The 27,744-nt window shown below is 41.8% G+C and overlaps 1 protein-coding gene across 1 annotated transcript in view; it reads left to right on the forward strand.

The window, feature by feature from the left end:
* Positions 1-27,744, forward strand: part of P4HA3 (prolyl 4-hydroxylase subunit alpha 3) — a 65,767-nt gene that overhangs the window by 26,870 nt on the left and 11,153 nt on the right. The window contains exons 3-4 of the mRNA XM_075849922.1: positions 6,706-6,929; positions 11,805-11,954. Coding sequence (XP_075706037.1) covers positions 6,706-6,929; positions 11,805-11,954 — 374 coding nt within the window. The remainder of the gene's footprint in view (positions 1-6,705; positions 6,930-11,804; positions 11,955-27,744) is intronic.

Genomic DNA, 27,744 nt, shown 5'->3' on the forward strand with positions numbered 1-27,744 from the left:
GGGAAATATATGGTAGTATTATGTGGGAAATAGATGGTAGTATTATGTGGGAAATATATGGTAGTATTATGTGGGAAATATATGGTAGTATTATGTGGGAAATATATGGTAGTATTATGTGGGAAATATATGGTAGTGTTATGTGGGAAATATATGGCAGTATTATGTGGGAAATATATGGCAGTATTATGTGGGAAATACATGGCAGTATTATGTGGGAAATACATGGTAGTATTATGTGGGAAATATATGGTAGTGTTATGTGGGAAATACATGGTAGTATTATGTGGGGAAATACATGGTAGTATTATGTGGGGAAATATATGGTAGTATTATGTGGGAAATATATGGTAGTATTATGTGGGGAAATATATGGTAGTGTTATGTGGGAAATATATGGCAGTATTTTGTGGGAAATACATGGTAGTATTATGTGGGAAATACATGGCAGTATTATTGTGGGAAATATATGGTAGTATTATGTGGGAAATATATGGTAGTATTATGTGGGAAATACATGGCAGTATTATGTGGGAAATACATGGTAGTATTATGTGGGAAATATATGGTAGTATTATGTGGGAAATACATGGCAGTATTATGTGGGACATATATGGTAGTATTATGTGGGAAATATATGGCAGTATTATGTGGGAAATATATGGTAGTATTATGTGGGAAATACATGGCAGTATTATGTGGGAAATACATGGTAGTATTATGTGGGAAATACATGGTAGTATTATGTGGGAAATACATGGTAGTATTATGTGGGAAATACATGGTAGTATTATGTGGGAAATACATGGTAGTATTATGTGGGAAATACATGGTAGTATTATGTGGGAAATATATGGCAGTGTTATGTGGGAAATACATGGTAGTGTTATGTGGGAAATACATGGCAGTATTATGTGAGAAATATATGGTAGTATTATGTGGGAAATATATGGTAGTATTATGTGGGAAATATATGGTAGTGTTATATGGGAAATATATGGCAGTATTATGTGGGAAATATATGGCAGTATTATGTGGGAAATATATGGTAGTGTTATGTGGGAAATACATGGCAGTGTTATGTGGGAAATGCATGGCAGTGTTATGTGGGAAATATATGGTAGTATTATGTGGGAAATGCATGGCAGTGTTATGTGGGAAATATATGGTAGTGTTATGTGGGAAATACATGGTAGTATAATGTGGGAAATATATGGCAGTGTTATGTGGGAAATACATGGTAGTATTATGTGGGAAATATATGGCAGTATTATGTGGGAAATATATGGTAATATTATGTGGGAAATATATGGTAGTGTTATGTGGGAAATATATGGCAGTGTTATGTGGGAAATATATGGTAGTATTATGTGGGAAATATATGGTAGTATTATGTGGGAAATATATGGTAGTATTATGTGGGAAATATATGGTAGTATTATGTGGGAAATATATGGTAGTATTATGTGAGAAATGCTGGCAGTATTATGTGGGAAATATATGGTAGTATTATGTGGGAAATGCATGGGGAAATGCATGGCAGTGTTATGTGGGAAATATATGGTAGTATTATGTGGGAAATGCATGGCAGTGTTATGTGGGAAATATATGGCAGTATTATGTGGAAAATACATGGTAGTATTATGTGGGAAATACATGGTAGTATTATGTGGGAAATACATGGTAGTATTATGTGGGAAATACATGGTAGTATTATGTGGGAAATATATGGCAGTATTATGTGGGAAATATATGGTAGTGTTATGTGGGAAATATATGGTAGTATTATGTGGGAAATACATGGTAGTATTATGTGGGAAATACATGGCAGTATTATGTGGGAAATACATGGTAGTGTTATGTGGGAAATATATGGTAGTGTTATGTGGGAAATACATGGCAGTATTATGTGGGAAATGCATGGCAGTGTTATGTGGGAAATATATGGTAGTATTATGTGGGAAATGCATGGGAAATGCATGGCAGTGTTATGTGGGAAATATATGGTAGTATTATGTGGGAAATGCATGGCAGTGTTATGTGGGAAATATATGGCAGTATTATGTGGAAAATACATGGTAGTATTATGTGGGAAATACATGGTAGTATTATGTGGGAAATACATGGTAGTATTATGTGGGAAATACATGGCAGTATTATGTGGGAAATATATGGTAGTGTTATGTGGGAAATATATGGTAGTATTATGTGGGAAATATATGGCAGTGTTATGTGGGAAATACATGGCAGTGTTATGTGGGAAATATATGGCAGTGTTATGTGGGAAATACATGGTAGTATTATGTGGGAAATATATGGTAATATTATGTGGGAAATATATGGTAGTATTATGTGGGAAATATATGGCAGTGTTATGTGGGAAATATATGGTAGTATTATGTGGGAAATATATGGTAGTATTATGTGGGACATATATGGTAGTATTATGTGGGAAATACATGGTAGTATTATGTGGGAAATGCATGGCAGTGTTATGTGGGAAATACATGGCAGTATTATGTGGGAAATACATGGCAGTATTATGTGGGAAATGCATGGCAGTGTTATGTGGGAAATATATGGTAGTATTATGTGGGAAATATATGGTAGTATTATGTGGGAAATATATGGTAGTATTATGTGGGAAATATATGGCAGTATTATGTGGGAAATACATGGCAGTATTATGTGGGAAATGCATGGCAGTATTATGTGGGAAATACATGGTAGTATTATGTGGGAAATACATGGTAGTATTATGTGGGAAATATATGGTAGTATTATGTGGGAAATATATGCCAGTGTTATGTGGGAAATACATGGTAGTATTATGTGGGAAATTTATGGTAGTATTATGTGGGAAATATATGGCAGTGTTATGTGGGAAATACATGGCAGTATTATGTGGGAAATACATGGCAGTATTATGTGGGAAATATATGGTAGTATTATGTGGGAAATATATGGTAGTATTATGTGGGAATACATGGTAGTATTATGTGGGAAATACATGGTAGTATTATGTGGGAAATATATGGTAATATTATGTGGGAAATATATGGTAGTATTATGTGGGAAATATATGGCAGTGTTATGTGGGAAATATATGGTAGTATTATGTGGGAAATATATGGTAGTATTATGTGGGACATATATGGTAGTATTATGTGGGAAATACATGGTAGTATTATGTGGGAAATGCATGGCAGTGTTATGTGGGAAATACATGGCAGTATTATGTGGGAAATACATGGCAGTATTATGTGGGAAATGCATGGCAGTGTTATGTGGGAAATATATGGTAGTATTATGTGGGAAATATATGGTAGTATTATGTGGGAAATATATGGTAGTATTATGTGGGAAATATATGGCAGTATTATGTGGGAAATACATGGCAGTATTATGTGGGAAATGCATGGCAGTATTATGTGGGAAATACATGGTAGTATTATGTGGGAAATACATGGTAGTATTATGTGGGAAATATATGGTAGTATTATGTGGGAAATATATGCCAGTGTTATGTGGGAAATACATGGTAGTATTATGTGGGAAATATATGGTAGTATTATGTGGGAAATATATGGCAGTGTTATGTGGGAAATACATGGCAGTATTATGTGGGAAATACATGGCAGTATTATGTGGGAAATATATGGTAGTATTATGTGGGAAATATATGGTAGTATTATGTGGGAAATACATGGTAGTATTATGTGGGAAATATATGGCAGTATTATGTGGGAAATACATGGTAGTATTATGTGGGAAATATATGGCAGTATTATGTGGGAAATATATGGTAGTATTATGTGGGAAATATATGGTAGTATTATGTGGGAAATACATGGCAGTATTATGTGGGAAATACATGGTAGTGTTATGTGGGAAATACATGGCAGTGTTATGTGGGAAATACATGGCAGTGTTATGTGGGAAATACATGGTAGTGTTATGTGGGAAATACATGGCAGTATTATGTGGGAAATATATGGTAGTATTATGTGGGAAATACATGGTAGTGTTATGTGGGAAATACATGCTAGTATTATGTGGGAAATACATGGTAGTTTTATGTGGGAAATATATGGTAGTGTTATGTGGGAAATATATGGTAGTATTATGTGGGAAATATATGGTAGTATTATGTGGGAATTACATGGCAGTATTATGTGGGAATTACATGGTAGTTTTATGTGGGAAATATATGGTAGTATTATGTGGGAAATATATGGTAGTATTATGTGGGAAATACATGGTAGTATTATGTGGGAAATATATGCCAGTATTATGTGGGAAATACATGGTAGTATTATGTGGGAAATATATGGCAGTGTTATGTGGGAAATACATGGCAGTATTATGTGGGAAATATATGGTAATATTATGTGGGAAATATATGGTAGTGTTATGTGGGAAATATATGGCAGTATTATGTGGGAAATATATGGTAGTGTTATGTGGGAAATATATGGTAGTATTATGTGGGAAATATATGGTAGTATTATGTGGGAAATATATGGTAGTATTATGTGGGAAATATATGGTAGTATTATGTGGGAAATATATGGTACTATTATGTGGGAAATGCATGGCAGTGTTATGTGGGAAATATATGGTAGTGTTATGTGGGAAATACATGGCAGTATTATGTGGGAAATGCATGGCAGTGTTATGTGGGAAATATATGGTAGTATTATGTGCGAAATATATGGTAGTGTTATGTGGGAAATACATGGTAGTGTTATGTGGGAAATATATGGTAGTGTTATGTGTGAAATATATGGTAGTATTATGTGGGAAATACATGGCAGTGTTATGTGGGAAATGCATGGCAGTGTTATGTGGGAAATATATGGTAGTGTTATGTGGGAAATACATGGCAGTGTTATGTGGGAAATGCATGGCAGTGTTATGTGGGAAATATATGGTAGTGTTATGTGGGAAATACATGGCAGTATTATGTGGGAAATACATGGTAGTATTATGTGGGAAATATATGGCAGTATTATGTGGGAAATATATGGTAGTATTATGTGTGAAATATATGGCAGTATTATGTGGGAAATATATGGCAGTATTATGTGTGAAATATATGGTAGTATTATGTGGGAAATATATGGTAGTGTTATGTGGGAAATATATGGTAGTGTTATGTGGGAAATACATGGTAGTATTATGTGGGAAATATATGGTAGTATTATGTGGGAAATATATGGCAGTATTATGTGGGAAATATATGGCAGTATTATGTGGGAAATACATGGTAGTATTATGTGGGAAATACATGGTAGCATTATGTGGGAAATATATGGCAGTATTATGTGGGAAATACATGGCAGTATTATGTGGGAAATACATGGCAGTATTATGTGGGAAATATATGGCAGTATTATGTGGGAAATACATGGTAGTATTATGTGTGAAATATATGGTAGTGTTATGTGGGAAATACATGGTAGTGTTATGTGGGAAATATATGGCAGTATTATGTGGGAAATACATGGCAGTATTATGTGGGAAATACATGGCAGTATTATGTGGGAAATACATGGCAGTATTATGTGGGAAATATATGGTAGTATTATGTGGGAAATATATGGTAGTATTATGTGGGAAATACATGGCAGTATTATGTGGGAAATACATGGCAGTATTATGTGGGAAATATATGGTAGTATTATGTGGGAAATATATGGTAGTGTTATGTGGGAAATACATGGCAGTATTATGTGGGAAATATATGGTAGTATTATGTGGGAAATATATGGTAGTATTATGTGGGAAATACATGGCAGTATTATGTGGGAAATACATGGTAGTGTTATGTGGGAAATACATGGCAGTATTATGTGGGAAATACATGGCAGTATTATGTGGGAAATATATGGTAGTATTATGTGGGAAATATATGGTAGTATTATGTGGGAAATACATGGCAGTATTATGTGGGAAATACATGGTAGTGTTATGTGGGAAATACATGGCAGTATTATGTGGGAAATATATGGTAGTATTATGTGGGAAATACATGGTAGTATTATGTGAGCACTATATGGTAGTATTATTTGGATGCTTTATGTGGGTATTATTTAGGCATTGTATGGCGGTATTATTTAGGCACTAAATGACTGTATAGTGTGGGCATAGTCTATGAGGTTTATATGGCATAGTATTGCAGTATAAAGTGCATATGTATTTGGGATCTATGGATATATTTTAAAAAAAGTGGGGGGCCTATTTTCTATATAACCGGTCCTGGATCTTAAAGGTGCATTTTATGGTCCAATAATATGATAACATTTAATACCTTGATTGGTCCTCTATTATGTGGCAAAAAATTCTGGTCAGTCATTTTCTACGCTTCTCTGCATATGTATTGCCATTCCGGACACTAGAAATGGGAAAAACTGTGAAAACCGCCTGTGGGAGATGTAACGGCCGCCATCATAGTTGACGCTAAAAAAATTCCTGCTGGTGTGTGGGATAAGCACTGCATCGCTTTCTTAACTTATCCATGGTCCCACCATAGTCCAACCAAGTCCCACTAGTTTTAGACTGAAGCAGTCATGATAACCTACAAGCAAACATAGGTGGCGCCAACGTGTCTTGTCTTCTGTGTTGGCCAAGTCAAGGTTTGCCTCTGTCATGTGGAGTTCCTCTAAGTGCTACGACCTCTGACTTTATTACATCTCTTCTCAGTGCTGAAGGACGGTTACGAGAAGGTTGAGAAGAACCTTCCAGCGCTGGAAGATGTAGAAGGAGCCGCCAAAGCTCTCATGAGGTTACAAGATGTCTACTCCTTGAAGGTGAAGGATTTGACGAAAGGAATACTCCAGCGTGGAGCCAGTTCCCAGCTTAGTGTCTTGTACAAGCCGGACCAGGTCTCCAGCATGTCAGCAGACGACTGTTTCCACATCGGCAAGGTATCTACACGTTGGTATAACGCCAAGTGACCGTTGTGTTGCTCCCGAATGTCTTGTCTTCTGCTGGGTCTTCAGAAATCTCAATTTCACGTTCAGGATTTCTGTCACGGCCTCCATCCATCTTTATTGATCCTTGTTCTTCTTCCTTCTCTTCAACCATTCCAAGTATAATTTTCTCCAAAGATCTGGGTCTTCTCATGATATATCTAGAATAGGATACAGCTTTCGACTAGTGATTGGTGATTCCAGTGGAAGCTTCTGCTTCATGTGGTGTCAAGACTTTCCTGTCCTGCTTTGATATTGTCCAGCTTTCCATTTAAAGGGTAATTAAACTTTCGAAAAACTTTTGACATGTCATAAGTTTTGATCGTTGGGGGTCCGAGCACTGAGACCCCCACCGATCGCTAAAATGAAGCCACAGAAGCGATCGGGTGAGCGCTGAGCAGCTTAGTTTCTGATCGGCTTTTCTCGGAAAGCCGAGCAATTGGTATACGGGCTCATAAACTTTCTATTCAGCCCATACACCAATTACCCGGCTTTCTGAGAGAAGCCAATCAAAAGCCAAGCGCTCATCCGACCACTTCTGCCGCTTCATTTTATCGATCGATGAGGGTCTCGGTGCTCGGACCCCCAACGATCAAAACTTCTGACATGTCAGAAGTTTTCTGAAAGTTTAGTTACCCTTTAAGTTCCCCCTAAGAGCCACGTATGAGCGCTTCCCTCATGAACATAGCGGATTCATGACTATCTATGTTAGCGGTTATTAGTCAAACTGCATAATATCTTTTTGGGTTGTTTCGACTAATAGTTGAGCGGAACTGTCTACAATTTATGCTCATAGGAGAACGTAGTATGATGACAAATCCGCTTTAAAGGGTTTTCCTATGAAGGACATTTATGACATATCCACAGGATATGTCATAAATGTCACATAGATGCGGGTCCCACCGCTGGAACCTGCACCTATCTCCAGAACGGGGCCCCCTAAACCCTATATCATAAATGTCCCTCATGGGAAAATCCCTTTAAGTGCAACATGGAGGAAACAGGAGTGTAGCTATCAGGGATTCACCCAAGCCCCGGCCCACAGGTCCCCCGCCACATAAGAAGACATTGTATTATACATGGCACATGGCAGGCGTCGGGCCCTGTTACAGTTTTTGCATTGGGACCCAAGAACTTCTATAGAATTAATTGCAGAATTTCCATCTCTAGCAGTTCAATACCACAAGTCATGCTATATATTGTAGAAGTGACATGAGATCAGCTCCGCCATAAATGTTTGGTAGATGCAGTTCCTAGCTCTGGGGGTTAATGCCTGCTTCCCTGGTGGTCTAGGGTAATGAAAGGGTTAATGTTGTTTCCCTGGTGGTCTAGGCTAGTAAAGGGGTTACTACCTTCCTCCCTGGTGGTCTAGTGTAATGGAAGGGTTAATGTCGTTTCCCTAGTGGTCTAGCGTAGTGGAGAGGTTATTGCTTGCTTCTCTGGTGGCAGTGGCGTAACTACTGCTGTAGCAGCCATAGCGGCTGCTACGGGGCCCCCGGCATGAGGGGGCCCGCGCCGCAAGCCGGTACGGCCCCCCCCCCATGCCTGGAGACTCCGCTAGCAGCCGCTATGGCTGCTATAGCGGTAGTGACACCACATTTAATAGTGTCTGCGTCCTTCGGATGCAGATACTATTGAACACTATGACAGAGCAGGGATTTATCTCCCTGCTCTGCCATAGGCTACTGACAGTGGCGTAGCCCTAGGGGTCGCAACGGTCTCAACGGCCCCTAAACCTGGGAGACCCGCAGGGCCACCGTAGCCACACACGCTGATCCCGCTTCCTGAATGCTGGAGCAAGGAGCTGACAGCTCCGTGCTCCGGCACTCACTCTGCCGTGAGCGGCTCGGCGCAGGCAGGCGCAATGTAGTGAATTATACTGTGTGGGGGCAGTATGGGGGGCATTATACTGTGTGGGGGCAGCTATGGGGATATTATGCTGCATGGGGAATTTGTTTGGGCAATATACTGTATGGTGGCAGCCATAAGGTGCATTATAATGTGTGGGGTCAGCTATGGGGGAATTATACTGTGTGGGGGCAGTATGGGGGGCATTATACTGTGTGGGGGCAGTATCGGGGGCATTATACTGTGTGGGGGCAGCTATGGGGGCATTATACTGTGTTGGAGCAGTATGGGGGGCATTATACTGTGTGGGGGCAGCTATGGGGGCATTATACTGTGTGGGGGCAGTTATGGGGCCATTATACTGTGTGGGGGCAGTATGGGGGGCATTATACTGTGTGGGGGCAGTTATGGGGCCATTATACTGTGTGGGGGCAGTATGGGGGGCATTATACTGTGTGGGGGCAGTATGGGGGGCATTATACTGTGTGGGGGCAGCTATGGGGGTATTATGCTGCATGGGGGAATTTGTTTGGCCATTTTACTGTATGGTTGCAGCTATGGGGGCATTATACTGTGTGGGCGGAACCAGGTGGGTATGAGCGGAGATTGGGTGGGATTAGAGGCATGGCTTAAAAGAAAGAAAAATTGCCGCTGCGCGCCACATCGATTGTCCCTCTTTGTGATACTTGAAAGTATATCACAGTCTACATGGGGGGCTGTATAGCACTGTATGGGGAGGCTGTATAATGTCTACAGGGGGGCTGTATAGCACTGTATGGGGAAGCTGTATAATGTCTACAGGGGGGCTGTATAGCATTGTCTACAGGGGAAGCTGTATAGCACTGTATGGGGAGGCTGTATAATGTCTACATGGGGGGCTGTATAGCACTGTCTACAGGGGGGGGCTGTATAGTACTATCTACAGGGGGGGCTGTAAAGGCACTGTCTAAAGGAGGGGGCTGTATGGCACTATTTACAGGGGGCACTATCTATCTATAAGGCCAGGCTGTGTGTAGCGCCCAGGTGAGGGGGGCCCAGTCAAAAGTTTGCTATGGGGCCCAGTGTTTCCTAGTTACGCCCCAGCCTGGTGGTCTAGGGTAATGAAGGGGTTACTGCTTACCTGGTGGTCTATAGTAGTGGAGGGGTTTATACCTGGTCTCCAGTATCGTACTCATTACTTTGACACACCATTTTTTTCTTGCTAAAAACGCGTCAGTTCTACCTGTGACTGGTTCTCCGATAAATCACGATGGAAGAAAAAACTGATGCGCAAACCCCGGACAGTTTCATCTTAGTAATAAGAAGTTTATGTGATACATTGTATTGTTTCTGTTTCAGGGAGGATAGTTATTGTTTTTGATAAATATTTGGCTATCTATTGTCTCTTGATTATATTGTCTGTTGATATTTTCTGTTGATTATATTGTCTATTGATTCTTGCTTGGCTACATATCCACATACACAGCTTCATATTATTATACCTATGTTTTTGTTTTTTGATTATATATTCATTAACCCTTGTATGTCGTATTCCTTATCATGGGTTTATACTGCAGCAGATCCATTGTGATCATCATGGATTTTGAGACCTTGTTGTTTTTTGATTGTTTGCGGAATAATGCGTCAAATAAAATTCTGCGGGTGTGCGCATTTCTCTAGATGTGTTCTCTCGTAGTTTTGACATTTTTTTCTCTGCACCCCAGCGTCAGCATTTTATGGAGCGGCGCCCGTTCACCACTTATCCTGGTTCTCCAATAGAGACAAAGAGCAAATGATGTGAGTTATAGGCTGGTGGCCATGAGGAAGGAGGGGGTGGAAAGGTCCGGGTTCGGCTCTGCGCCAAATATGTGCTACACAAAGTTGTCACCTTCCTTCCCTGACATGGTTAATTTAAAATCAATTCATATTGGGTGTTCTCCCCCCTTAACACAATGCATCATGGTCCAAAAATTTACGGAATTATGAAAAAAAAAAAAAAAATGCCCCAAAATTTACATGATTCATGTCTAAATGTTCTTTCCTTTCTGTAACTGGATGAGTGAATCAGATGAAAATGTGTCCTGAATGTCTGGAATGAATCCACAGCAAATCTACGAATCCGGAACATACGGGAGAGCACGCGAAGGCGCGACAAAAAGAAAATGTTCTGTACTGATGTAAAATAAAAAGATATAAAAATATTAAAGTAAATAAAAAACGAAAAAACCCTCCCAGGACAAAAGGAAGCTGACATTTTGTTGCGATTTCATAGTATTTGCGGCCAAAAAAACGCCAAAACGTCTGAATATACCCTAAGGGAGTTAATAGAGGGGGGTCCCATGTTTAGGATCCTCGTCTCTTGGCCGGAGTGGACAGCGGTTACATAGAGCGTCTCTGTTTTTCATCATTAGGGTATGTTCACACAGAGAGGATACGCTGCGTAAAAGCACACAGCGTATCCACGCTGTGCGCCACAGAGAATTCTGGCCGAAAATCCGCACCAAATTGCCGTGCGGTTTTTTTGACCGGAATGTCCGCTGCCGAAAACTGCTCCTAAAAACACGTCCCTCCGCCATCCTGCAGCCCGGCCTCCTGGGATAACGCTTCATGCCATGTGACCACTGCATCCTCTGATTGGCTGCAGCGGTCACATGGGATGAAACGTCATCCCAGGAGGCTGGCCTGGACAGAGAAACATGGAATTCAGGGTAAGTATAAGATTTTTTAATTTTTTCTGAGTTGTGTTTTTTGCGGCGAAAGAAATCCGTGGCGGAAAATCCGCAGTATTTACGCTACGTGTGAACTTACCCCTGAGCTGCCTGATTTTGTCGTGTTTTCTGCTGTTTGAGTGGAGAAAAGAGGCAGAAATAAGTCTGTGCTGCATGGAGGGGCAGTCTACTGTATAGCAGATAAAACCACTTTTGCACATATAACTACATATAATCATATGTCACCCAGGTATCATTATCATATCCCATAATCCCTTTGCCTTTTACCCCACAGGTGGCCTACGACATTGAAGATTTTTACCACTCCATCCCATGGCTTGAAGAAGCGGTCAGTATGTTCCGGGAGTCCTATGGCCGCTGGTTCACTGAGGACCAGGGCTCCCTGGAAGGTGCATTGGATTATTTAGCTTTTTCCTACTACAAAGTAAGTGACATCCGTGGCTGCTTCTTGTTTTTTTGGTCTTTTACTTTCTGTTGTCATCCAGGTCTTTGTTTTCTTGAAATCCGACACACACGATGGTATGAAGGAAACTCGTATAATAAGATCTGCTGACAGCACGCCCGCCTCCTCCGCAGGATATTAATTTTACACTCGTTTCCAGCTCTTCATGATTTCCATCCTGCGGTCGAGGAAGGGATGCAGGGAACCAAAATAATTAGTTCCTGCTTTAGCAGTTTAATAGCACAAGTCATACTATATATTGTGGAAATCACATAAGATCTGCACTGATCTGTAGATCTCTGGAAAACGGCCAGATCATTTCCTCTGTAACGATGGGTAACATCCCTGACAGTCTAAGTTAGTGAAGAATTTAAATGTAACATCCCTGGTGGTCTGGGGTAATGAACGGGTAAAGATAACATCCTTGAAGGGCTAGAGTAGTGAATGGATTAATGGTAACATCCCTGGTGGTCTAGAGCAGTGAAGAGATTAACAATAACATCCCTGGTTGTCTAGAGCTGTGAAGAGGTAAAGATAACATCCCTGGTGGTCTAGGGTAATAAATGGGTAAAGATAACATCCTTGATGGGCTAGAGCAGTGAAGGGATTAATAGTAATATCCCTGTGGTCTAGGGCAGTGAAGGGATTAATGATAATGTCCCTGGTGGGCTAGAGCAGTGAATGGGTAATGGTAACATCCCTCGTGGGCAAGAGCAGAGAAAAAATTAACAATAACATCATTGGTGGTCTGGGGTAGTGAATGGGTACAGATAACATCCTTGGAGGGCTAGGGTAGTAAAGGAATTTAATGGTAATTCCTTGGTGGTCTAGAACACTGAAGAGATTAATAATAACATTCCTGGTGGTCTAGGGTAGTGAAGGGTTTAATTGTAACATCCATGGTGGTCTAGAGCAGTTAAGATATTGATAATAACATCCCTGGTGGTCTAGGGTAGTGAATAGGTAAGGATAACATCCTTGGAGGCCTAGGATAGTAAAGACATTAATGGTAATAACCCTGGTGGTCTAGGGCAGTGAAGGGATTAATGGTAACGTCCCTGGTGGGCTAGAGCAGAGAAAAAATCAACAATAACATCACTGGTGGTCTAGGGCAGTGAATGGGTAAGGATAAAATCCTTGGAGGGCTAGGGTAGTAAAGGGATTTAATGGTAACATCCCTGGTGGTCTAGAGCAGTGAAGAGATTAATAATAACATTCCTGGTGGTCTAGGGTAGTGAAGGGTTTAATTGTAACATCCATGGTGGTCTAGAGCATTTAAGATATTAATAATAACATCCCTGGTGGTCTAGGGTAGTGAATAGGTAAATATAACATCCTTGGAGGGCTAGGATAGTAAAGAGATTAATGGTAATATCCCTGGTGGTCTAGGGCAGTGAAGGGATTAATGGTAATGTCCCTGGTGGGCTAGAGCAGTGAATGGGTAATGGTTACATCCCTCGTGGGCTAGTGCAGAGAAAAAAATCAACAATAACATCACTGGTGATCTAGGGCAGTGAATGGATAAAGATAACATCCTTGGAGAGCTAGGGTAGTTAAGGGATTTAATGGTAACATCCCTGGTGGTCTAGAGCAGTTAAGATATTAATAACATCCCTGGTGGTCTAGGGTAGTGAATAGGTAAAGATAACATCCTTGTAGGGCTAGGATAGTAAAGAGATTAATGGTAATATCCCTGGTGGTCTAGAGCAGTGAAGTGATTAATAATAACAGCCCTGGTCGTCTAGGGTATTGAAGGGTTTAAGGATAACATCCATGGCTGTCTAGAGCTGTTAAGAGATCAATAGTAACATTCCTGGTGGTCTTCGGCAGTGAAGGGATTAATGATAACGTCCCTGGTGGTCTAGGGCAGTGAAGGTTTTAATAATAACATCCCTGGTGATCTATGGTAGTGAAGGGTTTAATGGTAACATCCATGGTGGTCTAAAGCAGTTAAGATATTAATAATAACATCCCTGGTGGTCTAGGGTAGTGAATGGATAAAAATGACATCATTGGAGGGCTATGATTGTAAAGGGATTAATTGCTACATCCCTGGTGTTCTAGGGTAATAAACAGGTAAAGATAACATCCTTGGAGGGCTAGAGTAGTGAATGGATTAATGGTAACATCCCTGGTGGTCTAGAGCAGTGAAGAGATTAATAATAACATCCCTGGTGGTCTAGGGTAGTGAAGGGTTTAATTGTAACATTCCTGGTGATCGAGGGCAGTGAAGGGGCTAACGGTAACATCCATGGTGGGATAGAGAATTTAAGATATTAATAATAATATCCCTGGTGGTCTAGAGCAGTGAAGGGATTAATGATAACGTCCCTGTTGGTCTAGGGTAGTGAATAGGTAAAGATAACATTCTTGGGGGGGCTAGGGTAGTAAAGCGATTAATAATAACATCCCTGGTGGTCTAGGGTAGTGAAGGGTTTAATGATAACATCCATGGTGTTCTAGAGCAGTTAAGAGATCAATAGAGACATCCCTGGTGGTCTTCGGCAGTGAAGGGATTAATGGTAACGTCCCTGGTGGTCTTCGGCAGGGAAGGGATTAATGGTAACGTCCCTGGTGGGCTAGAGCAGTAAACTGATTAATAATAAAATCCCAGGTGATCTACGGTATTGAATGGGTAAAGATAACATCCTTGGAGGGCTAGGGTAGTAAAGGGATTAATGGTAACATCCCTGGTGGTCTAGAGCAGTGAAGAGATTAATAATAACATCCCAGGTGGTCTACAGTAGTGAATGGGTAAAAATTACATCATAGGAGGACTATGATAGTAAAGGGATTAATGGTAACATCCCTGGTGGTCTAGGGTATTGAAGGGGTTAATAGTAACATCTCTGGTGGTCTAGGGTATTGAAGGGGTTAATAGTAACATCCCTGGTGGGCTAGGGCAGTGATGGTTGTGCAGATATTCACTCCCTTTACTCAAGACTGCAGGACTCCCCTTTTCCACATAGACACTGCATCATCAGCTATCAGCCAATTAAAGAGCAGATCAGATAATCATCGAGGCTCTGTGATTGGCTGACTGTGATAATGCAGTGGCTGTCTAATCTATGAAAGACCCGTGGAGAGTATGTGCAGGAAGGGGATGACAGAACCCACATACATTTTTCCCAACATGAGATTTTACAATTCCCATAAATATAAATCATAAGTACAAGCTCTGTGCAAACACTGAACAAGCAGGGGATACTTGGAGATTTCAGCTCTGAAGCCTGTAGAATTGTGCTTGCAGCTCTGGAGTATAATGCAGGTAAATCTGCATTGTTATGCACGTATACATCCTCTGCTTCCATAACATCCACTGCTTACAATGTTTACATCACAAGGCAGATTTGCTTGTCAGCATTCCAGAAAAGCTGGGTGACGGGCCCCGTGGTTGTGCATTGGAAGCTGGTGACCCCACTCAGGGACGCACATTGTGATAAGTAGAAGTGTAACTCTCAGAATCTCAGAGCTAGTTGTAATGTATATTCCAGATGGGATCTTGTCTGAAAATGTTATATATGCGTGAGAAACAGAGGATTATGGGAATGCGGGGTCAGGAAGCAGCGGGTAGGGGGAGAGGCCTCATGACACATATGGACAAATAATCCTAAAAAGTAATTACCCCTTACTGTCCCTTAACAATAAAAATATTCCAGCACTGAGTCACTTTCAGTCTTTGCTTTCTAACTGTAATGTATTTAAAGAGCTAGTAACCATAAAATCCAGGGCTTATAATAGTACTGGAGTGATATAAGAGGAGCGGCTGATATCAGTCACACATATGATGTAATGTCTCTGGAGGATATAATAGTGCTGGAGTGTTATAAGCGGAGCGGCTGATATCAGTCACATATGATGTAATGTCTCTGGAGGATATAATAGTGCTGGAGTGATATAAGAGGAGCGGCTGATATCAGTCACATATATGATGTCATGTCTGGAGGATATAATAGTGCTGGAGTGTTATAAAAGGAGCGGCTGATATCAGTCACACATATGATGTAATGTCTCTGGAGGATATAATAGTACTGGACTGATATAAGAGGAGCGGCTGATATCAGTCACACATATGATGTAATGTCTCTGGAGGATATAATAGTGCTGGAGTGTTATAAGAGGAGCGCTGATATCAGTCACATATGATGTAATGTCTCTGGAGGATATAATAGTACTGTAGTGTTATAAGAGGAGCGGCTGATATCAGTCACACATATGATGTAATGTCTCTGGAGGATATAATAGTGCTGGAGTGTTATAAGCGGAGTGGCTGATATCAGTCACACATATGATGTAATGTCTCTGGAGGATATAACAGTACTGGAGTGTTATAAGAGGAGCGGCTGATATCAGTCACACATATGATGTAATGTCTCTGGAGGATATAATAGTACTGGAGTGATATAAGAGGAGCGGCTGATATCAGTCACACATATGATGTAATGTCTCTGGAGGATATAATAGTACTGGAGTGATATAAGAGGAGCGGCTGATATCAGTCACACATATGATGTAATGTCTCTGGAGGATATAATAGTGCTGGAGTGATATAAGAGGAGCGGCTGATATCAGTCACACATACGATGTAATGTCTCTGGAGGATATAACAGTACTGGAGTGTTATAAGAGGAGCGGCTGATATCAGTCACACATATGATGTAATGTCTCTGGAGGATATAATAGTGCTGGAGTGTTATAAGAGGAGCGGCTGATATCAGTCACATATGATGTAATGTCTCTGGAGGATATAATAGTGCTGGAGTGATATAAGAGGAGCGGCTGATATCAGTCACACATATGATGTAATGTCTCTGGAGGATATAATAGTGCTGGAGTGTTATAAGCGGAGCGGCTGATATCAGTCACATATATGATGTAATGTCTCTAGAGGATATAATAGTACTGGAGTGTTATAAGAGGAGCGGCTGATATCAGTCACACATATGATGTAATGTCTCTGGAGGATATAATAGTACTGGAGTGTTATAAGAGGAGCGGCTGATATCAGTCACATATGATGTAATGTCTCTGGAGGATATAATAGTACTGGTGTGATATAAGAGGAGCGGCTGATATCAGTCACACATATGATGTCAATATCTCTGGAGGATATAATAGTGCTGGAGTGTTATAAGAGGAGCGGCTGATATCAGTCACACATATGATGTAATGTCTCTGGAGGATATAATAGTGCTGGAGTGTTATAAGCGGAGCGGCTGATATCAGTCACATATATGATATAATGTCTCTGGAGGATATAATAGTACTGGAGTGTTATAAGAGGAGCAGCTGATATCAGTCACATATGATGTAATGTCTCTGGAGGATATAATAGTACTGGAGTGTTATAAGAGGAGCGGCTGATATCAGTCACATATGATGTAATGTCTCTGGAGGATATAATAGTACTGGTGTGATATAAGAGGAGCGGCTGATATCAGTCACACATATGATGTCAATATCTCTGGAGGATATAATAGTGCTGGAGTGTTATAAGAGGAGCGGCTGATATCAGTCACATATGATGTAATGTTTCTGGAGGATATAATAGTGCTGGAGTGTTATAAGAGGAGCGGCTGATATCAGTCACACATATGATGTAATGTCTCTGGAGGATATAATAGTACTGGAGTGATATAAGAGGAGCGGCTGATATCAGTCACATATGATGTAATGTCTCTGGAGGATATAATAGTACTGGAGTGATATAAGAGGAGTGGCTGATATCAGTCACACATATGATGTAATGTCTCTGGAGGATATAATAGTGCTGGAGTGTTATAAGAGGAGCGGCTGATATCAGTCACACATATGATGTAATGTCTCTGGAGGATATAATAGTACTGGAGTGATATAAGAGGAGCGGCTGATATCAGTCACACATATGATGTAATGTCTCTGGAGGATATAATAGTGCTGGAGTGATATAAGAGGAGCGGCTGATATCAGTCACATATGATGTAATGTCTCTGGAGGATATAATAGTACTGGAGTGATATAAGAGGAGCGGCTGATATCAGTCACACATATGATGTAATGTCTCTGGAGGATATAATAGTGCTGGAGTGATATAAGAGGAGCGGCTGATATCAGTCACACATATGATGTAATGTCTCTGGAGGATATAATAGTACTGGAGTGTTAAAAGAGGAGCGGCTGATATCAGTCACACATATGATGTAATGTCTCTGGAGGATATAATAGTGCTGGAGTGATATAAGAGGAGCGGCTGATATCAGTCACATATGATGTAATGTCTCTGGAGGATATAATAGTACTGGAGTGATATAAGAGGAGCGGCTGATATCAGTCACACATATGATGTAATGTCTCTGGAGGATATAATAGTACTGGAGTGATATAAGAGGAGCGGCTGATATCAGTCACATATGATGTAATGTCTCTGGAGGATATAATAGTACTGGAGTGTTATAAGAGGAGCGGCTGATATCAGTCACATATGATGTAATGTCTCTGGAGGATATAATAGTACTGGAGTGTTATAAGAGGAGCGGCTGATATCAGTCACATATGATGTAATGTCTCTGGAGGATATAATAGTACTGGAGTGATATAAGAGGAGCGGCTGATATCAGTCACACATATGATGTAATGTCTCTGGAGGATATAATAGTACTGGAGTGATATAAGAGGAGCGGCTGATATCAGTCACACATATGATGTAATGTCTCTGGAGGATATAATAGTACTGGAGTGATATAAGAGGAGCGGCTGATATCAGTCACACATATGATTTAATGTCTCTGGAGGATATAATAGTGCTGGAGTGATATAAGAGGAGCGGCTGATATCAGTCACATATGATGTAATGTCTCTGGAGGATATAATAGTACTGGAGTGATATAAGAGGAGCGGCTGATATCAGTCACACATATGATGTAATGTCTCTGGAGGATATAATAGTGTTGGAGTGTTATAAGAGGAGCGGCTGATATCAGTCACATATGATGTAATGTCTCTGGAGGATATAATAGTGCTGGAGTGATATAAGAGGAGCGGCTGATATCAGTCACACATATGATGTAATGTCTCTGGAGGATATAATAGTACTGGAGTGTAATATAAGAGGAGCGGCTGATATCAGTCACACATATGATGTAATGTCTCTGGAGGATATAATAGTGCTGGAGTGATATAAGAGGAGCGGCTGATATCAGTCACACATACGATGTAATGTCTCTGGAGGATATAACAGTACTGGAGTGTTATAAGAGGAGCGGCTGATATCAGTCACACATATGATGTAATGTCTCTGGAGGATATAATAGTGCTGGAGTGTTATAAGAGGAGCGGCTGATATCAGTCACATATGATGTAATGTCTCTGGAGGATATAATAGTGCTGGAGTGATATAAGAGGAGCGGCTGATATCAGTCACACATATGATGTAATGTCTCTGGAGGATATAATAGTGCTGGAGTGTTATAAGCGGAGCGGCTGATATCAGTCACATATATGATGTAATGTCTCTAGAGGATATAATAGTACTGGAGTGTTATAAGAGGAGCGGCTGATATCAGTCACACATATGATGTAATGTCTCTGGAGGATATAATAGTACTGGAGTGTTATAAGAGGAGCGGCTGATATCAGTCACATATGATGTAATGTCTCTGGAGGATATAATAGTACTGGTGTGATATAAGAGGAGCGGCTGATATCAGTCACACATATGATGTCAATATCTCTGGAGGATATAATAGTGCTGGAGTGTTATAAGAGGAGCGGCTGATATCAGTCACACATATGATGTAATGTCTCTGGAGGATATAATAGTGCTGGAGTGTTATAAGCGGAGCGGCTGATATCAGTCACACATATGATGTAATGTCTCTGGAGGATATAATAGTACTGGAGTGATATAAGAGGAGCGGCTGATATCAGTCACACATATGATTTAATGTCTCTGGAGGATATAATAGTGCTGGAGTGATATAAGAGGAGCGGCTGATATCAGTCACATATGATGTAATGTCTCTGGAGGATATAATAGTACTGGAGTGATATAAGAGGAGCGGCTGATATCAGTCACACATATGATGTAATGTCTCTGGAGGATATAATAGTGTTGGAGTGTTATAAGAGGAGCGGCTGATATCAGTCACATATGATGTAATGTCTCTGGAGGATATAATAGTGCTGGAGTGATATAAGAGGAGCGGCTGATATCAGTCACACATATGATGTAATGTCTCTGGAGGATATAATAGTACTGGAGTGTAATATAAGAGGAGCGGCTGATATCAGTCACACATATGATGTAATGTCTCTGGAGGATATAATAGTACTGGAGTGTAATATAAGAGGAGCGGCTGATATCAGTCACACATATGATGTAATGTCTCTGGAGTATATAATAGTGCTGGAGTGTTATAAAAGGAGCGGCTGATATTAGTCACACATATGATGTAATGTCTCTGGAGGATATAATAGTACTGGAGTGTTATAAGAGGAGCAGCTGATATCAGTCACATATGATGTAATGTCTGGAGGATATAATAGTGCTGGAGTGATATAAGAGGAGCGGCTGATATCAGTCACATATATGATGTAATGTATCTGGAGGATATAATAGTGCTGGAGTGTTATAAGCGGAGCGGCTGATATCAGTCACACATATGATGTAATGTCTCTGGAGGATATAATAGTACTGGAGTGATATAAGAGGAGCGGCTGATATCAGTCACACATATGATGTAATGTCTCTGGAGGATATAATAGTACTGGAGTGATATAAGAGCAGCGGCTGAGATCAGTCACATATGATGTAATGTCTCTGGAGGATATAATAGTACTGGAGTGTTATAAGAGGAGCGGCTGATATCAGTCACATATGATATAATGTCTCTGGAGGATATAATAGTGCTGGAGTGATATAAGAGGAGCGGCTGATATCAGTCACATATGATGTAATGTCTCTGGAGGATATAATAGTACTGGAGTGATATAAGAGGAGCGGCTGATATCAGTCACATATATGATGTAATGTCTCTGGAGGATATAATAGTGCTGGAGTGTTATAAGAGGAGCGGCTGATATCAGTCACACATATGATGTAATGTCTCTGGAGGATATAATAGTACTGGAGTGATATAAGAGGAGCGGCTGATATCAGTCACACATATGATGTAATGTCTCTGGAGGATATAATAGTACTGGAGTGATATAAGAGGAGCGGCTGATATCAGTCACACATATATATGTAAGACTGGAGGATATAATAGTGCTGGAGTGATATAAGAGGAGCGGCTGATATCAGTCACACATATGATGTAATGTCTCTGGAGGATATAATAGTACTGGAGTGATATAAGAGGAGCGGCTGATATCAGTCACATATGATGTAATGTCTCTGGAGGATATAATAGTACTGGAGTGTTATAAGAGGAGCGGCTGATATCACTCACATATGATGTAATGTCTCTGGAGTATATAATAGTGCTGGAGTGATATAAGAGGAGCGGCTGATATCAGTCACACATATGATGTAAATATCTCTGGAGGATATAATAGTGCTGGAGTGTTATAAGAGGAGCGGCTGATATCAGTCACACATATGATGTAATGTCTCTGGAGGATATAATAGTACTGGAGTGATATAAGAGGAGCGGCTGATATCAGTCACACATATGATGTAATGTCTCTGGAGGATATAATAGTACTGGAGTGATATAAGAGGAGCGGCTGATATCAGTCACACATATGATGTAATGTCTCTGGAGGATATAATAGTACTGGAGTGTTATAAGAGCAGCGGCTGATATCAGTCACATATGATGTAATGTTTCTGGAGGATATAATAGTACTGGAGTGTTATAAGAGGAGCGGCTGATATCACTCACATATGATGTAATGTCTCTGGAGGATATAATAGTACTGGAGTGTTATAAGAGGAGCGGCTGATATCAGTCACATATGATGTAATGTCTCTGGAGTATATAATAGTGCTGGAGTGATATAAGAGGAGCGGCTGATATCAGTCACATATGATGTAATGTCTCTGGAGGATATAATAGTACTGGAGTGTTATAAGAGGAGCGGCTGATATCACTCACATATGATGTAATGTCTCTGGAGTATATAATAGTGCTGGAGTGATATAAGAGGAGCGGCTGATATCAGTCACACATATGATGTAAATATCTCTGGAGGATATAATAGTGCTGGAGTGTTAGGCTGGGTTCACACGTGGCAGAATTTCACTTGAATTCCGCTGCGGACACTCCGCAGCGTTAATCCGCAGCGGAGCCGTTTCTCCATTGACTTCCACTTAAATTTAGAAGTGTTAGTATAGACGATGAGTAAAATTCCGCTGCGGAGCATAGGCTGCGGAGCGGAATTTGGTGTCCGCAGCATGCTCTGTCTGTTGCGGAGCAGTGGCGGACTGGTTGCGGACTCATGGCAGAATTTCTCCATTGACTTCAATGGAGATTCTAAATTCGGCAATGAAGTCCGCAGCTGTCATGCACATGTTATGTGTGCTGCGGATGCGTCTTGCTTTTTTAACATGACATTTCTTCATTCTGGCTGGACCTATGTATTTCTAGGTCTACAGCCAGACTGAGGAAGTCAATGGGGCTCCCGGAATTACGGGAGCGTTGCTAGGAGACGTCTGTAAATAGTCACTGTCCAGGGTGCTGAAAGAGTTAAGCGATCGGCAGTAACTGTTTCTGCACCCGGGACAGTGACTACCGATCCCAATATACAGCAACCTGTAAAAAAATATAAGTTCATACTTACCGAGAACTCCCTGCTTCTGTCTCCAGTCCGGCTTCCCAGGATGACGTTTCAGTCTAAGTGACGGCTGCAGCCAATCACAGGCCAATCACAGGCTGCAGCGGTCACATGGACTGCCGCGTCATCCAGGGAAGTAGGGCTGGATGCCGAAAGAGGAACGCGTCACCAAGATAACGGCCGGTAAGTATGAATTTCTTTTACTTTCACTAGGGAAAGTGCTGTCCCTTCTCTCTATCCTGCACTGATAGGGAGAAGGGAAGCACTTTTCCCGCAGTCCGCAGCAGCTAGTCCGCATCAATTTACTGCACATTTTGGGCAGATCCGCAGCCGTAATCCGCAACCCGGATTAGGTGCGGCATTGATGCGGACAGTTGCGGAGGAAATCCGCCACGTGGGGGCATCCCCTTATAAGAGGTGCGGCTGATATCAGTCACATATGATGTAATGTCTCTGGAGGATATAATAGTGCTGGAGTGTTATAAGAGGATCGGCTGATATCAGTCACACATATGATGTAATGTCTCTGGAGGATATAATAGTACTGGAGTGATATAAGAGGAGCGGCTGATATCAGTCACACATATGATGTAATGTCTCTGGAGGATATAATAGTACTGGAGTGATATAAGAGGAGCGGCTGATATCAGTCACACATATGATGTAATGTCTCTGGAGGATATAATAGTACTGGAGTGATATAAGAGGAGCGGCTGATATCAGTCACATATGATGTAATGTCTCTGGAGGATATAATAGTACTGGAGTGTTATAAGAGGTGCGGCTGATATCAGTCACATATGATGTAATGTCTCTGGAGGATATAATAGTACTGGAGTGTTATAAGAGGAGCGGCTGATATCAGTCACACATATGATGTAATGTCTCTGGAGGATATAATAGTACTGGAGTGATATAAGAGGAGCGGCTGATATCAGTCAGACATATGATGTAATATCTCTGGAGGATATAATAGTACTGGAGTGTTATAAGAGGAGCGGCTGATATCAGTCACACATATGATGTAATGTCTCTGGAGGATATAATAGTACTGGAGTGATATAAGAGGAGCGGCTGATATCAGTCACATATGATGTAATGTCTCTGGAGGATATAATAGTACTGGAGTGATATAAGAGGAGCGGCTGATATCAGTCACATATGATGTAATGTCTCTGGAGGATATAATAGTACTGGAGTGTTATAAGAGGTGCGGCTGATATCAGTCACATATGATGTAATGTCTCTGGAGGATATAATAGTACTGGAGTGTTATAAGAGGAGCGGCTGATATCAGTCACACATATGATGTAATGTCTCTGGAGGATATAATAGTACTGGAGTGATATAAGAGGAGCGGCTGATATCAGTCAGACATATGATGTAATATCTCTGGAGGATATAATAGTACTGGAGTGTTATAAGAGGAGCGGCTGATATCAGTCACACATATGATGTAATGTCTCTGGAGGATATAATAGTACTGGAGTGATATAAGAGGAGCGGCTGATATCAGTCACATATGATGTAATGTCTCTGGAGGATATAATAGTACTGGAGCGTTATAAGAGGAGCGGCTGATATCAGTGCTGGAGATATGTTACATAAAGTAGTGGTCATGGGGAGTTTTCTGCATTTCCCGTCACTCATTCTATTGAAGAACACTTCAGTTATCCTTTCCACAGTCTAATATGGCTGATAACAGGGAGCAGTAGATTATATCTCTATTAACATCTTCACCATTCTAAACTACCAGGGATGTTGGCATTAAACCCTTCACCACCCTAGGTCACCAAAGATGGTACATTATCTATTCCACTTCTTAGACCACAAGGTATGGTACCTATATAGAAAACAGGGGTCACCCGATCCCCGCTCCACCGGTGTGGCGGCCACTGGCTGCCGATTCCAGCCCGGGACAAAGTTGAGAGGGGGCCGCTGCTCAGTTGTTTACGTACCTCCTATAGGACATAAAGGAGAGAGCCGCGCACATGCATGGCCCCCTCCACTAAGTCTGCGCCTGGAATCGGCAGTGTGGGAGTATTTAGCAGTAATCAGGTATAAATACTAAGAAAACAATTGCAAATATCAGGCAGTGGTGGAAAAACGCTGCAAAGGGGGAATGATTTCAAAAATAGAAGCGTTAATAGTTTTTTTTAGCAATTATCAAAATACAAAGTGAATGAACAGAAGAGAAATGTAAATCAGATCAATAGTTGGTGTGACCGCCCTTTGCCTTCAGAACAGCATCAGTTCTTCTAGATACTTGCACAGTTTTTGCAGGAACTCCGCAGGAAGGTTGTTCCACATTTTGGAGAACTGAGCGCAGATCTTCCATGGATGTCACTCCCTCACATCCTTCTGTCTCTTCATGTGCTCCCAGACAGACTCCATGATGTTGGGATAACGGCTCCGTGGGGGCCACATCATCACTTCCAGGGCTCCTTGTTCTTCTTTACACTGAAGATCGTTCTTAATGACATTGGCCGGATGTTTGGGGTCGTTGTCCCGCTGCAGAATAAATTTGGAGCGAATCAGACGCCTCCCTGATGGTATTGTATGATGAATTAGTATCTGCCTGGATTTCTCAGCATTGAGGACACCAATAATCCTCACCAAATCCCCAACTCTATGTGCTGAAATACAGCCCCAACTTTCCAGTACCACCCACTGTGCTACACTGCTGCCTGCAGACCCCCATTATTCTACCGCTCTCCAGGACCCTCCACCATGCTTCACTGCTGCTTGCAGACCCCCATTATTGTACCGCTCTCCAGGACCCTCCACCATGCTTCACTGCTGCCTGCAGACCCTCATTATTGTACCGCTCTCCAAGACTCTCCACCATGCTTCACTGCTGCCTGCAGACACTCATTATTGAACTGCTCTCCAGGACCCTTCACCATGCGTCACTGCAGCCTGCAGACGCTCATTATTGTACCGCTCTCCTGGACTCTCCACCATGCTTCACTGCTGCCTGCAGACCCTCATTATTGTACCGCTATCCAGGACTCTCCACCATGCTTCACTGCTGCCTGCAGACCCTCATTATTGTACCGCTCTCCAAGACTCTCCACCATGCTTCACTGCTGCCTGCAGACACTCATTATTGAACTGCTCTCCAGGACCCTTCACCATGCGTCACTGCAGCCTGCAGACGCTCATTATTGTACCGCTCTCCTGGACTCTCCACCATGCTTCACTGTTGCCTGCAGACCCTCATTATTGTACCGCTCTCCAGGACCCTCCACCATGCTTCACTGCTGCCTGCAGACCCTCATTATTGTACCGCTCTCCAGGACCCTCTCCCATGCTTCACTGCTGCCTGCAGACCCTCATTATTGTACCGCTCTCCAGGACCCTCCACCATCTTCACTGCTGCCTGCAGACCCTCATTATTGTACCGCTCTCCAGGACCCTCCACCATCTTCATGCTGCCTGCAGACCCTCATTATTGTACCGCTCTCCAGGAGCCTCCACCATGCTTCACTGCTGTCTGCAGACCCTCATTATTGTACTGCTCCCCAGGACCCTCCACCATCTTCACTGCTGCCTGCAGACACTCATTATTGAACCGCTCTCCAGGACCCTCCACCGTGCTTTACTGCTGCCTGCAGACCCTCATTATTGTACCGCTATCCAGGAGCCTCCACCATCTTCACTGCTGCCTGCAGACCCTCATTATTGTACCGCTCTCCAGGACCCTCCACCATGCTTCACTGCTGCCTGCAGACACTCATTATTGTACAGCTCTCCAGGACCCTCCACCATCTTCACTGCTGCCTGCAGACACTCATTATTGAACAGCTCTCCAGGACCCTCCACCGTGCTTTACTGCTGCCTGCAGACCCTCATTATTGTACCGCTATCCAGGAGCCTCCACCATCTTCACTGCTGCCTGCAGACCCTCATTATTGTACCGCTCTCCAGGACCCTCCACCATGCTTCACTGCTGCCTGCAGACCCTCATTATTGTACCGCTCTCCAGGACCCTCCCCCATGCTTCACTGCTGCCTGCAGACCCTCATTATTGTACTTCTCTCCAGGACCCTAAACCATCTTCACTGCTGCCTGCAGACACTCATTATCGAACCGCTCTCCAGGACCCTCCACCGTGCTTTACTGCTGCCTGCAGACCCTCATTATTGAACCGCTCTCCAGGACCCTCCACCGTGCTTTACTGCTGCCTGCAGGCACTCATTATTGTACCGCTCTCCAGCCCTTCGGCGAACAAACTGCCTTCTGTTACACCAAATATTTCAAATTTTGACTCATCAGTCCAGGGCACCCGCTGACATTTTGTTGCAATCCAGTCCCTATGGTTTCGTGCATAGTTGTGTCGCTTGGCCTTGTCCATGTCGAAAGTTTGGCTTTTTGGCTACAATTCTCCCATGAGGACCACTTCTGGCCAGACTTCTCCGAACAGTAGATGGGTGTACCTGGGTCCCACTGGTTTCTGAGAGTTCCGAGCTGATGGCACTGCTGTACATTTTTCAATTTCGAAGGGAAGTATGCATGATGTGTCTGATCTGTTGCACTGTTACCTTGACCGACCACTGCGTCTACAATCCTCAATGTTGCCTGTTTCTTTGTACTTCTTCAAAAGAACTTGAACAGTTCATCTTCATACCCCCATCTGCTGTGAAATTTTTGCCTGGGTTGAGACCTTGCTGATGCAGTATAACTACCTTGTGTCTTGTTGCTGTGCTCAGTCCTGCCATGGTGGACCTGTAACAGGAAACTGTCTTCCACAACTACACCTTTGTAGCAGAGTTTGGCTGTTCCTCATCCAGTTCTTGCATTTGTTTCTTAAAGTTAAAGGAACAGTGTCATCACAAATTATTTTTTTATATGTTAAAGATGTTAGTGCTTTATTAAAAACGTTTATATTCATTTGTGTGTTTGTGTTTTACTTTTTCTTATTTTTACACTTTTTCTTCCCTATGGGGGCTGCCATTTTTTGTTCCATTTCTGTGTGTGTCGATTAACGACACACACAGACATGGAATACGGCAGC

Source organism: Rhinoderma darwinii, chromosome 2, assembly GCF_050947455.1.
Source record: "Rhinoderma darwinii isolate aRhiDar2 chromosome 2, aRhiDar2.hap1, whole genome shotgun sequence".
Lineage (NCBI taxonomy): Eukaryota > Metazoa > Chordata > Amphibia > Anura > Rhinodermatidae > Rhinoderma > Rhinoderma darwinii.